The 14627-nt window shown below is 40.0% G+C and overlaps 1 protein-coding gene across 5 annotated transcripts in view; it reads left to right on the top strand.

The window, feature by feature from the left end:
- RGS7 (regulator of G protein signaling 7) overlaps window positions 1-14627 on the top strand; it is a 146336-nt gene that overhangs the window by 44946 nt on the left and 86763 nt on the right. For all 5 annotated transcript variants that reach the window (XM_083732547.1, XM_083732550.1, XM_083732549.1 and 2 more), the window contains exon 3: window positions 13338-13434. In XM_083732547.1, the coding sequence (XP_083588673.1) occupies window positions 13338-13434 (97 nt within the window). The remainder of the gene's footprint in view (window positions 1-13337; window positions 13435-14627) is intronic.

Raw genomic sequence — 14627 nt, 5'->3', positions numbered from 1 at the left:
ACTTGCTGATTTTGTCAAATGCTGAAGGAACAAATTAGCAAAATGGAACTTTCTCTCTGAGTCGTCGTGTGTATGAATCTATGGGGTTCAATCTAGACTTGAAACTCTACTCAGTGGGACTTAAGTAATTTGGAGTTGCCCACATTCACATTCTTTAATTTAGTCAAGGGCTATAAGTGCATTTCATGAATTTCCTATGGTTTGTGGATTCCCTAGTTTTCTGAAGTACCAGTGCAATTTAGAAATTTCTCATTATGATTTTTTTATTCATTTATTTTTTAAAAATTCTACCTCACCTCTCTTCCGCCATGGAACCCAAGGCAGCACACTAGTGGTTCCCAGGCAGTCTCCTATCCTAGCACTGAGCAGGTACAGCAAGCTGATAGCCTCATATGCTGGTACCATTTAATAGGTTAATAAGTTAATGGGAACATTTAATACATTGCAATTCGAGATTATAGCTGTTCTCTTTGCATCTCATAGGATTCATCCCCCTCCCTTTCAGTTAATATTGCTCTTAATAATTTTAGTATTGCATACTTTAAACTGTCTAACTCAGTAGTGGGATAGTATAAACAGTTTCATCTTTTGTACTTGGTCTATTATAGCTTATAGAGATTTAATATTCTTGTAATTACATTCTTTATGTCTTTAGCCTCTGCTATTGGTGTCTTACTTTGGGGGCACATACTGTGTGGCCATATTCTATAACCTTGTATTTTAAATAAATAAAATTCCAAATATGTGCATCAGCATGCTACATACCATAGAATGCATGGGGAATTGTGGATGTAAATGGAGGCTGCCATGTACAGTTTGCCTTCTTGATGCAATAACGTACGTTTGTGTGTGTGTGTGTGTGTGTGTGTGTGTGTGTTTGTGGCAGCTGTCCCTCCCTCTTCCACTAAACAGCTGATGGGTCAGGTGGGTTTTGAAAAAAGGCACAGTCCCAGCTGCTGCATATGCATCCTCTTTTTTTGGCTTGGAGCCTGTGTGTGTGTGTGTGTGTGTGTGTGTCTGTGTGTGTGTCTTCGAACAGCCATCTGTTTCTGCCTTGTACTGCATGCCACCGCTTGTGTCTCAGGCCTAGTTCATGTCATGCAAACAGCAGGGGCAGAATGGTGGATTTCAGAGGATAAAATGAGCAACCTTATGTGTTCTGCACGAGCTTCCTGGAGAAAGGTGAGATACAAATGTAATAAATAGGTAATTAAAATAATATTAGCTTATAAGATAATAGAGTTGGCTGTTTCGCCTTTAAATAGAAATTGCATTTTATACACCCCAGAAGGAATTGCCAAGTAAGTGCTAGAGTAGATGGTTAATAACTGGAATGCCTGCTAGCATTTTGCATAGAATAACCTTTCACTTTTCCTATGAAATGTCTTAGAGCAGACATGGGGAAATTTTGGCCCGCCAGATGTTCCTGAACTACAATTCCCACCATCTGTGGCCATTAGCCATGCTTGCTGGAGCTGATGGGAGTTGTAGCTCAGCAACACCTGGAGAGCTATAGGTTCTCCACGCCTGGCTTAAGAGTCTTTCAGTGCAACACACAGTATGAAATCCTTCTGAAAACATCCACCACAAAACAAACATTTCTTTTACTGTAAGCGTGCTATTTTTTTCAAGATTGAGGAAAATTCATTGACTCTGCTGACAGGATAGCCAGTTAGTTTTGGTGTGATACTTGCTGCATATTCTTAGAAAAGAGTGTTTATATGTGTGTTACTGTTTTCAAATGGTAGTGTTGCATTCTGTTATTATAGCAGCAACAAAATTATTAGGTAATGCCAAGCGGGGGTGGGGTGGGTGGTGGGTGGAACCGGGACCAGAAGAACAAGCTGATTGTCATTCAGCTAATGTCATTCATGTTAATGTACTTCTTGACTAGAAATGTATCTCTCTCTGTGTGTGTTTGTGTGTCTTCACACACACAGTGACGTATAAAATCACACTGTCTTCTAATATGAGGTCCAACTCCAAGTGCCTTCTGGTGGTTCCCTGACTGCGAGAAATGAAGTTACATAGGGTTGCCATATTTATAGAAGTAAAATTCCGGACACAAAAGTTGTTGAGCTTTTTTTGTCTGTTACAGGCTTCCTCAACCTCGGCCCTCCAGATGTTTTTGGCCTACAACTCCCATGATCCCTAGCTGGCAGGACCAGTGGTCAGGGATGATGGGAATTGTAGTCTCAAAACATCTGGGGGCCGAGTTTAAGGAAGCCTGGTTAAGACTATCATACATTGTTTCCACCTTCCATCGAATCATGAAACCTTATGGAGAGGCACTTACACTTTATTGCCTTTCTTGGAACATCTAAAACTACAACCACCAGCTGCCATTTTTATTTTTTATTTTCTTTATGCTATTATGCTCTGTTTTACTTGCATGGGTATGTTTTGTTACTTGAAATTAAAAATCAGTTTTAAAAAACAACTACAGGATAGCTCCACATTGTGGTTAATCTCATGTGCGCACATGCTCAAGAGCCATTGGTGAGAGCGCACTGGAGGCAGAATAAATGGTAATTTACAGAATGTAGAAGGTAAAATATGGAATGTTCAACCTGGGGTAAAAAATTGAGCAGTTTTCTCAACTATGTGAAGGAGCTTTACCTGAATATCTGTAAAAACAGAGGGATGCTCTCAGCCTTTTGATACAGATAGAGAGATTTTCCAAATATGGAATGACAGTGGGGGCAATTCTGAAAGGAGTTGTAGACTAAGGCATCTGGAGGAGACTAGACTGGATAAGGTGGAAGAGTGTGAAGAAAACACAAAGCTCAAACCACATATTACAGTAATCTTTGTTTTGAGCTTGCCACACTTTGCTGCTCTGCCTACCTTAGCATCAGGGTTGCACTTTAGCAGGAAGAATGTCTTGAACCCTTTCCTGTTTGCAGAAATCCTGCATACCTGTGTGTGAGTCTTGAGCCTGCTTCTTGCCTCTAGAGACTACTCTACTTCATTGTTCCCCTGGAAAACAACAATTTGGAAAGGCCATAAAAAGGAATTACAGTAGTCAATCGTCAAGTAATTTCATTGATCCTCACGCCCACAACAACAGTCCACTTCTCTCTTTCTGAACATTGAGATTGATTCTCTTTTCTGTGCCGTGTAAAAGTCACCATTATGGAAGAGCGTCTGTGGCAGAGGATGTAGAAAGAATAGCTCATCTTCTTTTGCAAATGCATGTCTTGTAGGGCATGGAGCATTTCTGTTGACTTCAAGGGCTAATGGAAGCTTCACTACTATATATTTATTTCTCTTTATTATTAAGACTTATACCCCACTATTAAGTAGTGGGTGGACATAGCAGACAACACAGAGATTTCTCCAAGTAGTTCTTTATAAGTAAGCTGGAACTGAACTGAACAGCAAACAGCTCAGCCGTTGTGCTTTTATAGGCAGCTGGCTGTCAACATGTAACCACAACAGCCCAGGGTTTCCCGCCTAAATTAACTTACGTGGACCTGAGTGAAAACTATATACACAATACCCCCTGGTGGCCAGGACGAGAACTTCCATACAGAACACCCACCATTTTAATACACATATATTACTCAGGGCTGCTTTAACAATAATTAAAGTCACAAAAGTAAGTCACAACAATAGTAAAGCAGAGACAGCCATGGCGGGTAAAGCACAGTCTTCCATAAAGTTGCTTCAGCCAGGCAAATTGTCATCACACTGCACTAAAATAACAAGACTGCAAAACCCATCAGGCTGGATCAGAGCATTTAGTTCAGCATTCTGTTTCCAACAGTGATGAGGCTAGATGTCTCTTGATACCCATCAAGCAGACCATGTATCCATTCATTACACTCTGACAGCAGTGGTGCATGTGAGAAGGGGTGGAGTGAGGCAGTGTCAAGGTTGGGGGAACTTCATGTTGGCAGTAGCCTAGAGTTTCTCCAATTTCTGTCCTGCCACACCCCTGCCTTGGGTCATGCAGTTCTGCTGCCACCAGGAGGGTACCGCTATCATTCCTCCACCACCATCACCTATGCACTGTTGCTGCATTCTGAATGCTTAAAAGATGGTTGTACAGCCTTTTCATAAATATACAGTCCTCTTGAAAGCAGCACCAACTTCTTCTTTAATACCACAGATGTAGTCGATACGCCGCACAATCGAACCTGTTTTTGTATTCTCTGTCACTCGATGTTTTAAATCCCTTGTTACTTTTGTTATCCCCATTTTTTTAAAGTATTCGCCCAGGACGACATCCACTTTTATCTCCCCACCCCCATTTTATGTTGTTATTTCTATGTATATTATGCTATGGCCACATGGCTAATGCAATAAAATTGATCTGAGTTACAGTCCTCTTCATAACTAGGTAATTATTTTGTGATATGTAATGACTAAACAACGTTGAACAAACAATGCAAAATCTGAACAAATATTTCCAGTTGTGCCCTTGTCTAAGGCACTGATGAACCATTCCCATGACTTATGGGAGTTTTCTGTCCACTGTTGGGTTCCTGCACATGCATAGGATGGTAGCCATGGGGGCTTGTGCCCTGCCCCCCTTAGTGATGTTCCAGAAACATTCCCCTGACATTTCACCTTTCCTTACAAAAAACATCCAAAACATCTGATTTTTGTTGTTGTTGCTTGTGGAGCTCTGAAGAATTACAGGCACACAATATTCAGCTCAACTCCCTACTAATAAATTAATAAAACCATATAACTAAACATGGTGAGCTGCCTATATTTGTATTTTTTTATATTTAGCTTCTATTTTTTTGCAAAGAGAGCAGCAGCAGAAGAAAAGCAACAAAAAGTATATCAACAAAAGCATTTCATTGATCCTGACTTAAATATATGAACTGATATCTTGTTGTTGTTTAGTAGTTTAGTCATGCCCGACTCTAGTTACAAGTTAAAACAGTTCATAAAGAAAACAGAAAACAGGCATTTCAGTAGAGGAGATTTAGGTTCGGGGTTTGCAATATTTGTAGCTTATTTTGGAATTCAACAAGCTGGTACCCTTGCACGTCTCACAATAGTATCCTGGCTGTGCTGCACTGCAAGTTGTTTGCAAGTTATCCTGAGTTAAACAACAGCAACAATTTAAGCACTGAGGTTAGTTTAAGGGATATGTGTACACACGCTGTTTGGAGAAGAAGAAAAAACTCTGTGGAGTTAAGTGGAGGGTTTGCTGGATCATAATCATAATTATTTTCTTCAGTGTCCTAATGGGAATGTGTGCATGTGTTCGCGCGCACTATAATATTGTTACCTTTGTTGAGCCAGAGTACACAGAATTATATACAAGATCATTTGTAAATCTCTTGCTCTAGAGTTAAATCTCATTGAACGGAATGGGGCTTCCTTATAAGTAGGCGTGTATAGCATTGCATCGTAAATGTCCAGCTGAACTGGGAGAAAGGATAACAATATGTTTTGCTTCTGGACACTCATTCCTTCCATGATCAAGTCTTCCATCCCCACCCCATATCTGTATGCTGCTTACCTGGAGTCCTGCTTATTATGGATGGCATGACACTGGAGAGGAATGGGTGAGAGGTCCCACAGAGGAGATGTTGATGCCTTTTCTCTCAGTCCAACTGGAGATTTAAAGGGTAATTGGCAGCTGAGATTTTCTTTATGGGTTATGTATTTTTGCTGGACATAGATAAGCTATGACATAGGCATTGTATTTCTTAATTTTTTTAAATGAAGATATAAAAATGAAACATCTGCTCTCATAATGCCTGGCCAACCTCTGTCTATTTTATTCATAGACGCCTTTTGGCACTCTAGCAACTGAAAGATCAGGATGTCCATAATTCAGCTGAGCGAAAAGAATAACTATGATTAAAAATGAAAACAGACTTGAATACGAAATATGAGACAAAGCCATAGAGGAATAGTTGCGTTATTCAATCTTAGAATAGAACATCTGAATGAATGGGAGCATCCCTGGCTTCTAAATGTTTACTTCTCCCTTGGATATTCTCCAACGGATCTTATGTTGTCAAACAGTTGTTCACATATCTACCGTTTGTTTAGGGGCAGGCTATGAAAGGCAGTGTAAAAAGTGCCATTCAGGTTCTTGTTTGTCATGTCCTCTGCTTTGCCCTTTGTACACCAAGGTCTGTCACATTGTCACAGAAGAAAATTAAGGCTGACATTATCATTGCTGAGCATCTTGTTATTTCTCATGCACTCCCACATTGGCTGGAACACTCAAAGGATCAGAAGGATATTGGGTTTGAAAGTGTCCTCTGTATTTAGGTGGTCATTAACTTGATCGACTCCTGTTTGAATCGGGATCAGTACCTGTTCTCTTCTGCTAAGATGATAGGCCACACATTAGCAGCTTCGCTTCTCAAATATAAAGTCGAAAAGATAGCTAGAGCTTTTGGCTTCTTTTGTTGTAATAAGCTGTAATAAGTATATTATTTATTAACATTATTTATATGCTGTCTGATAACGAACTACAGTGGTACCTTGGGTTAAGTACTTAATTCGTTCCGGAGGTCCGTTCTTAACCTGAAACTGTTCTTAACCTGAAGCACCACTTTAGCTAATGAGGCCTCCTGCTGCCACCATGCCGCTGGAGCACGATTTCTGTTCTTATCCCGAAGCAAAGTTCTTAACCTGAAGCACTATTTCTAGGTTAGCGGAGTGTGTAACCTGAAGTGTATGTAACCTGAAGTGTATGTAACCCGAGGTACCACTGTATAAACAATGGAATATTAGAAAAAATTAAACTAATAAGATTTTAACATTAAGAGATGAAGAGCAGTGCTGTGCTGCACTTAATCCAGTATTTCTAATGCATTCATTTTATCAGCAATACATTTTTCTTTTTGTGAAATGGGTTGCATTCATTTCCAGGCAGGCCTGGGAGAGACCCTTGTCTGAAATACTGCCAGTGAACACATATACATCATTGAGATTGATTGATCAGATGTCTGCTTCCAGATAAGGCACCTTCTTCATTCCTGTGAAATAGCTTTCACTGGCCATTGTTAACGGAACAAGAAAATGCAAAGGGTGCGCTTGGTCGTTGGGTTTTGTATGCAAATTTGCAAGAGCATAAGACTTGCTAGGTTGGCATGATTACAACCATTCCTTTGGGAAATTTGTGTCAAAAATGGTCTACCTTGACACGGGACCTTCTTTTACTAGACACTGCTTTTCTTTTTTTGCTCTTGCAGTTTGAAAACTAAACCCCGGAGCTGGCAGCACAATAAAATCCCAAGCCAGCATAGCCTCGTTCGCAAGAGATCTGAGCTGGAGCTATGAATAACTTGGAGGGTTTTCTTTTTTTGCCATATTCAAGTTATTAAAATTGAAAAGGAAAGAAACGCACATAAACACATAGGCAATCAAAAGGGGAGAAATATATGGGCCAGCAACTTCAAAGTGTTGCCAAGTGTCGTGAAATTATTGTGTCACATATTGCGCTACTTTGGCATTAGCCAACTACTAACTGGCATGACAAATCCCCAGCATGTGTTTGGCTGGAACTGGAAGCTTCCACTGATATGACAACTCAGGCAAGCTGCTTTTAACATTCTGATCACAACTGTGGAAGGCGATAGTGGTGCCGTTTGGACTAGACCATTGCAGGTACGGGTGGGGATGAAAGTCCAAGCCTTGCTTATGATCAAAATCAGTTTACCCCCATCCCATTTGGAAAACCCCAAGAAGCCTTCCTTGTTGCACCTGCTCAGCTCAAGCCCATTAAGTGAAATGGGCATGTAGCTGAAGATACAACGTAGTTGAGTAGACTGGCTTTGATCCAGAAAAGAGTTTAGAGCAATAGATATGGCAAGTCCTTTCTGTCTTCTGAGTTGATGACGCTTCTGAATTTCAATACCCTGTTCTTGTTTTTAAGACAGATTTTGATGCATTGTAGGGGAAAAGATTTTTGGAGGATGCTGTCTTTGACATATGTTAGTGTGAAGGAGTTGTGTGGATTGTTGCCAAAGATGAAATATCAGGGGGAATCCCGTTAAACTAAGGACTGGATGCTAGTCAAGTGGGTGATTAAACTGACTGATCAGTTGTGGCATTGTCTACATCTGAGCCAAATATTGTCAAATATTCCATGAAGCCCAATGTCTGAAAGAGCAATATAGGAGCACCTGCTGAGTTTCCTTCCAATTTTTATGGAAGAAGCCATAGCTGTTATGTAAGTGTTAAGATAATGAAGGCTGATCCTCACTTTTGCAAGATAGTATGTTTTGCCTTCAGCTAGCCATAGCTCTGCTATATTTTAATACAATAAGTTATCAGCTACTCTCTGTCTGGTCTGGGATTGAGTTTGTACACATAACCTAAGAACCCAGAAGAGTTTGAAGTTATTCCCATTTTACAGCTCTAAACATAACTTGACTTGAGTTGGGTTGGGTTGGAATCCTGATGCCTTGTGTCCAAGGACTCAGCTAGATTGGTAAAGAAAAAGCAATTTATATGTGTTGTCCCATTCCCCCCACCCCGACACCTGTTTTCCTTGTTTAAATTTAAAATGCATTTAACGAAAACTCTTAATTGATATGTCTAGATCCAGCCCAGGTCTTAACACCTCAGTCACTAAATATCAAAATTAATTTGAAATAAGAAAAGAAGAAATGTAATTTCATATTGCATTATGCTACTCAGTTATCTTTTGATTTTTCAAATGTTGTCCTAACTAACAGAACGTTCCTAGGGGAGGCGTGATAAAAGACAAACTGACTACTGCTTGATATCTTCTGTCATCATATCTTTGATTATATCAACCTCTTCTGTGCTGCTGAAGTGTTGTTTTGTTAATCAGTGGCTATATAGCATTGTGCTTTTCAAACCACTCTGCACAGGTGCTTTTAAGAAACAGATTTCCCTCCTATGTACATTATTCTCAAGAATAAGTGCATATAAACATGGTTATCCCACCATATATCCCTCTGAGAGTGCCATATGTAACACACTTAACACACTGGCACTTGTGTGCACATATACAGGTAGGCACCCTCCAAGAGTATTTATATTCTTATGTTGAAAGAGTTTAATGTAGGGATAGCTAACCCATGTCAAAAAATGACTTTAATTCCTATCTACGCCAGTCAGCATGGCCAATTATCAAGGATTATGAGATTGTATTCCAGCAGCATGTGGAGGGCCACTGGTTACCCCTGCCTCCTCCCCCCACTGCCTTTAACAGATGGAGGATAAGTACATATATTGTTTCATTTGTGTGCATGAATCACAATTTTTTAAAAAAAAGTATTCTAGAATTGTTCACACAATACCAATAGTTACATGAGATGCAAATGTAAACACTTCAAAATAACAGTTCCCAGTGCACATATAATTTCAACCTGCCAATGTGAACTTTTGTAGGGAAAAATGGTGCATAAATATTGTAAATAAATTTTAAGCCTAAATAGGTCAAACACACACACAGAGAGAGATTCAAGGAAAAAGAATAGTATCTGGTAATCCACCATATATTATTTCTCACTGACCTCCTGAAATAACAGATTTTTAAAAATGTGTAGCCTAGCTTTCCTTCCAGGGAGGTCAAGTTGGTGTGCATGATAGTCCCATTTTATTCTCACAACAACCCTGTGAGGTAGATTTAGTTGAGATTTGGTGGCTGCCCCAAGGTTACCCAGGGAGCTTCATGGCTGAGTGGGGATTTGAATCCGAGTCTCTCCAAGAGCTGGACAATGATACGTCGTCCAAAATTGGTTTTAAGCCCACATTGTGATAACGGTTTCATAATATTTGACATGGCGATATATCACAAATCACAATGTGTGCGTGTGTATGTATGTATGTATGTATGTGTGTGTGTGTGCGCTCTATGTAAAAAATTGTGATATGGGAAAAACTGTGAAGCCAGTCATCACTTCTCTTATAAAGTAACAGTTGTAACAATTTGTTAAAGGTGAGTAAAATTGTATCAGTTTTAGATGCCTGAGTAGTAGTGGTTGCCAGGACATTACCCCATTCACATTCTGATTTCAGACATGGTGATATTTTGGTATGTCATAATGTTTAGCTGGTGATATATCACAATATTGAAAACCAGTCCTAATCCAACATTTTAACATCCAGTAAACATCAAATCCAGATTTTCTGACATTTACTGGAAACATAGGTGTCCTTCATCTGTATGTCTATGTCTGCTAATTTCTGTTGCAGCTCTGTGGTTCAAACAGCAAGTTGCTTACTTGTCACAGATCTCTCTCTCTCTCTCTCTCTCTCTCTCTCTCTCTCTCTCTCTCTCTTTTAATCTCAGCAGCTATTTTGCTCCTTGCACACATGAAGGATTTGTAGCCTTCTGAAAAGAAAGGTTCAGACTGAAATGCTCTGCTGCATTGTCAGAGCTGGTCTGGTTTAAACAGATAAGGAGATAAATGAACCACAAGAGGCTAAATGCCAAGGCAAAGCAAAAGGAGCTTATCCTTTACAGTGGAGTTTAGGAAGCGAACAGCGGCATATCAGCAAGGGAGGAAATTTATGCCAGAGAACAGCTGCCACTCCCCAGATTAGACTACTTGATCAAAACTAGAAGAAGATTTCGTTGGATTGCCCCAATTAAGCTATTACACACGTTCCATTGTTCTAAGCAGTGAGTGGTGGAGAAAAGATTTGGGATACAGGCAGGAGGGCCTAATGTTTTGCAGAGGAAATTAATGCATGTTTGCTAAATGTAAAGTAGACAACACAGAAACTCGGATTGTGCATGATGGAAATAGAGCTGTGAGCCAAAAGGTATCAGTTCAATGGGACATATTCCCCAGCTAAGCATGTACAGGTTTGCAGCCTCCATTTTGTAAAATAGGATCAGTTCAGTGCCAGGAAAAGCCTATTATACAGCATTAATAGGTAGATACGTGGTCTCCTAGCCATGTGACTTATAGTGAGGGTGATATTTGGTGTGACCTTGAACAGAGAATGGTGGGCAGAGAATTTATTGGTTCACCATTGATGTGGGTTTCTGTTTCCTGGTTCTTTCTAACCATTGATACGTTGTAATACACACAAATGCGGGACAGTTAGTCAATGGCTGCTGGTTTCGTTTTTCAAACCTCTCAACTTCTTCCCAGGCTGAAGACTCTGGCTACTTTCAAGGGAAGCAAAGCTAGGCCCTTATATGGGGACTTAGGGGGTAGGCAGGCAGTTATTGAAGGTTTTTTAGGCTGAGGTATGGACAGTGGCGGAGCTTCATGCTCCGGCACTGGGGGTGGGGGGTGGTGGAGATCAGGCAGGGGCGGGGCTTGTGTGGCCTGAAGTGAATGCTCCATCTACAACTGTCTTCATGTGGAAGGCAACAGCTGGGAGACAAGGGAAGCCTCCCTAACCTACACTTTCTGGAACAATATGAGAACTGAAACACTGCCATATTTTGAAATGTGCAGTTCTCCAAAATTTGCAGTTCTCCAGCCACAAGAAAAGTATACAGAATGTATATATTATTTATTATCGTCGTTAATTATTGAATGCATACCCTGCCCTTCCTCCCCAAGGAGCCCTTTGCTAGGACAAAGTGTGTGTGAAAGTACATATATTAGTAAAAAAAATAATGCTGTACAAAAATGGTTTGTTTTATACGGAATTGCTTTGCAAACTTGTGTATAGTAGGCACAATTGCATAGAAACATTAGGAGAAAGTCACATTAAAAGACAGATGAATTTTCAAAATGACTTTACAAAATGCACCCTCATGTGGAAGTGTGGGAAACTAAATTTAAGATTGGAAAAATGAGACACTGAGAGTAACCACAATTGACAGCTTCATCCATATATAGTTCCTACATATATTTAAACAGGATGAGGAGTGGGGAGCTGAAATTCTAAATCAAGTTTTTATCTGTGTAGCAATCTGATACATATTTTGCCATTACTTTTTAGCTTATATTCTTTTTTTTATTCTGTTGTGCTTAAGAAAAGGAATGAGTTGGAATGAGTCAGGCACCAGTGAACTTTCTCCAAAACTCATATAGAACAACATATAGCAGAGCTCAGTAATGTTTCTGGGTAAACCAACAGTCACAAAAATTAATGCGTACAATAGTTTGAACTGTCTTAAAAGATACAAATCTTATTTCACATTCTTTCCTTCTTTTCAGAGTATGAATGAACATGCACAGCAGGCTGCTTTCGGTGTAAAAAAGCTATGTTTTCATGTGAAATATTTTATCTGAGAACTGTCGGTGACAGACAGATTGGGACTCCACGATCCGCCCCCAAATTACTAATCTATCTAATTTATGTGGATTAGGCAAGCCTTTAATCAGAAAGTTGAGGTTTAAATTTTCCAGGTTCCATACTTTCACAAATGCTGTCCTTGAACATGAGAAATTTCAGCAAACAGTTTTCAGTGTTTTCAAACCAAATGTTTGGTTTCAGAAACCAGCCCTTAAAGCAGCTAACACTGGACTACTACTTTTATAAATGACTTAATAAATGTTAATAAATGTTTTGTATTACTACATTGCTCAGCTCTGATAACCTCATAGGAGACATATTCTTTATGGACAGTGTGTGTGTGTGTGGGGGGGGATTTACTTTCAACTGCTGTCAGTTGGAAGACAGAAAGTGGTGGTGGGCACCCAGTGATTCTTGAGTGAAAAGTATTGGTTTGGCAGTTCCTTAGGCTCTGTCGCTGACTTTCCCTTCAGTTCAGAGCTATGTCAGAATCAATTTAGTGTGAGTTGCTGTGAGTCTTTTTGTACTTGGATGAGAATACTCTAGAATACATGAGTGGTACATCAGGTATGTATCAAACTGCTATATTCCATTCTCCTTAAAATATAGAGTGCATGCATTTTAAGGATGATGAAGGATAATAAGCATAATTCATGTGCACATCGGCTGTGTATTTTGTACCTGGGCATTCATATCTGATAGGAACTAATCCTCAAAAGTCCACTATCTAGAGGAATACTTCAGCCATAGCCAAGACTTTGCATGTGAACACAGTGGATCTTTATGCTGATAACAAGCTGCTCTGAAAACTTTACTAATCCTAAAAGTGGGGAACACCAGGGTTCATGGAGCTAATCATAGTGGATGGTCACTAGACAGTGTCTTGAGATTGCTAGTGTCACCTTTGTTCCTCTGAACCTGCAAGGCCCATGGGGACTGAAAGAAACTTGCTCTTGTAGAAGTTGTGGGAGAGATTTCTTGTTTTGTTGTATAGTTTTTCACCATTTCATCATACTGAACTTTTCATAAACTTCACCTATCGGATATCTATTTGGAAACAAATGTAATCTTCAGGTGCTGGTTCTTTTTTTCTGAGAAAATCAGTTACGTCTCTTCACACGATAATTGCAGTGATGTAATTTGTTTGTTTTCTTTCTTTCTCTTTTGCCCAGATGGAAGATGTCATAGCTCGTATGCAAGATGAGAAAAACGGGATTCTCATTCGTACAGTCAAAAGTTTTCTTTCCAAGATTCCCAGTGTCTTCTCTGGTAAGGTTCAAAATGTACCTTATGTCCTGTTGGAAATGCATTGGCTGTAACAGATATATGTGGACAATGATAGCTCAAACACCAAGTTAAAACACAAAGCAAGCAATGTAGTCATTAGCTCCATGATTCTGGAACCATCTGTTGAGCTGTGAGCGTTGTTATGTGTATTCAATTAAATAAAATCAAGAGAAGATGGCATTGCCACCATTCAGGAATTCCAGGGGACAGGCACAGCTTGTTGATGTAGAGCTAAGAGTCCCAGACGTGGGTGGGCAGATTAAGGACATTAATAGAGTGTCTGCCCCTGACAAACTGGGAGATAAGGCCCGAGGAGGGTGTGAATCCCAAGCAGGAAAAATAAGGAGAAGACAAAGCAGAAAGTGAAGGAGTTGGAGGAAGAAAGGGGGGGCAAGCTTTCCCTGCTGGGCTGCTGGATATTCTTCAGCAATGGCTGCTGCTGCTGCTGCTGCTTTTGAAGTTGAGTCAAGCTCACCTCCCATCCACCCTTCCCTTCCCTCATTGGGGAAGTTGGGGGCATAATTCAAACTGCACCAAGAGCCTCCCCTAAATATATATAGCAGAGGCCCCAATTGAGCTCCCCATACATTGCAAGCTATGGTGGTGCATTATCTTAACATCTGAGCATCTGAAGCGGGATCTTTGGGAATACAGGAGTAAAAGACTTGTACATTTTATGTGTAATGTGCTTTAAAGAAAGAGAAGTAGGGGGGAACCAGAGAGGCTTGGGGATGCAAAGAAGTGAAGGGGAAGTGATGAGTTTTTATGTGCGGGTATGAACAACTGTTGAGAGGGGAAGGAGGAGTGAAATTGATTCACGTTATTTGGTTGCTTTTGTCTCTTTAACTCAAAGCATTTGAGTTAATAAAAATTGTCGCTCCTTGATGCCAAGGTGTCTGGAGGAGCTAAGGCTTTGACAAAAAATGACTTGCAAAATCAGAGAAAATAAACTAAAGTTTGGCGGAAGGAAAACAATCCTTTTAAAATTAAGCCCCCTCAACTGCCTGCTTTTAGATCCAATTATGGGATTCCCTCTGGGGACAAGTCCCCCAATCCTATATCTATTGATAAAATTGATAAAAGTATTTATATGCCCTTGAAACACAATTCTGCCGTTGTACAGATATCCCTGCGCAAATTCTTAATGGCTGATAATTAAATTAGCATTCCTGACA

Source organism: Podarcis gaigeae (genome assembly GCF_964106915.1).
Source record: "Podarcis gaigeae genome assembly, chromosome: 3".
NCBI lineage: Eukaryota > Metazoa > Chordata > Lepidosauria > Squamata > Lacertidae > Podarcis > Podarcis gaigeae.
The sequence above is the reverse complement of the archived record's forward strand: the minus strand, read 5'-3'. Positions and strand labels throughout refer to the sequence as shown.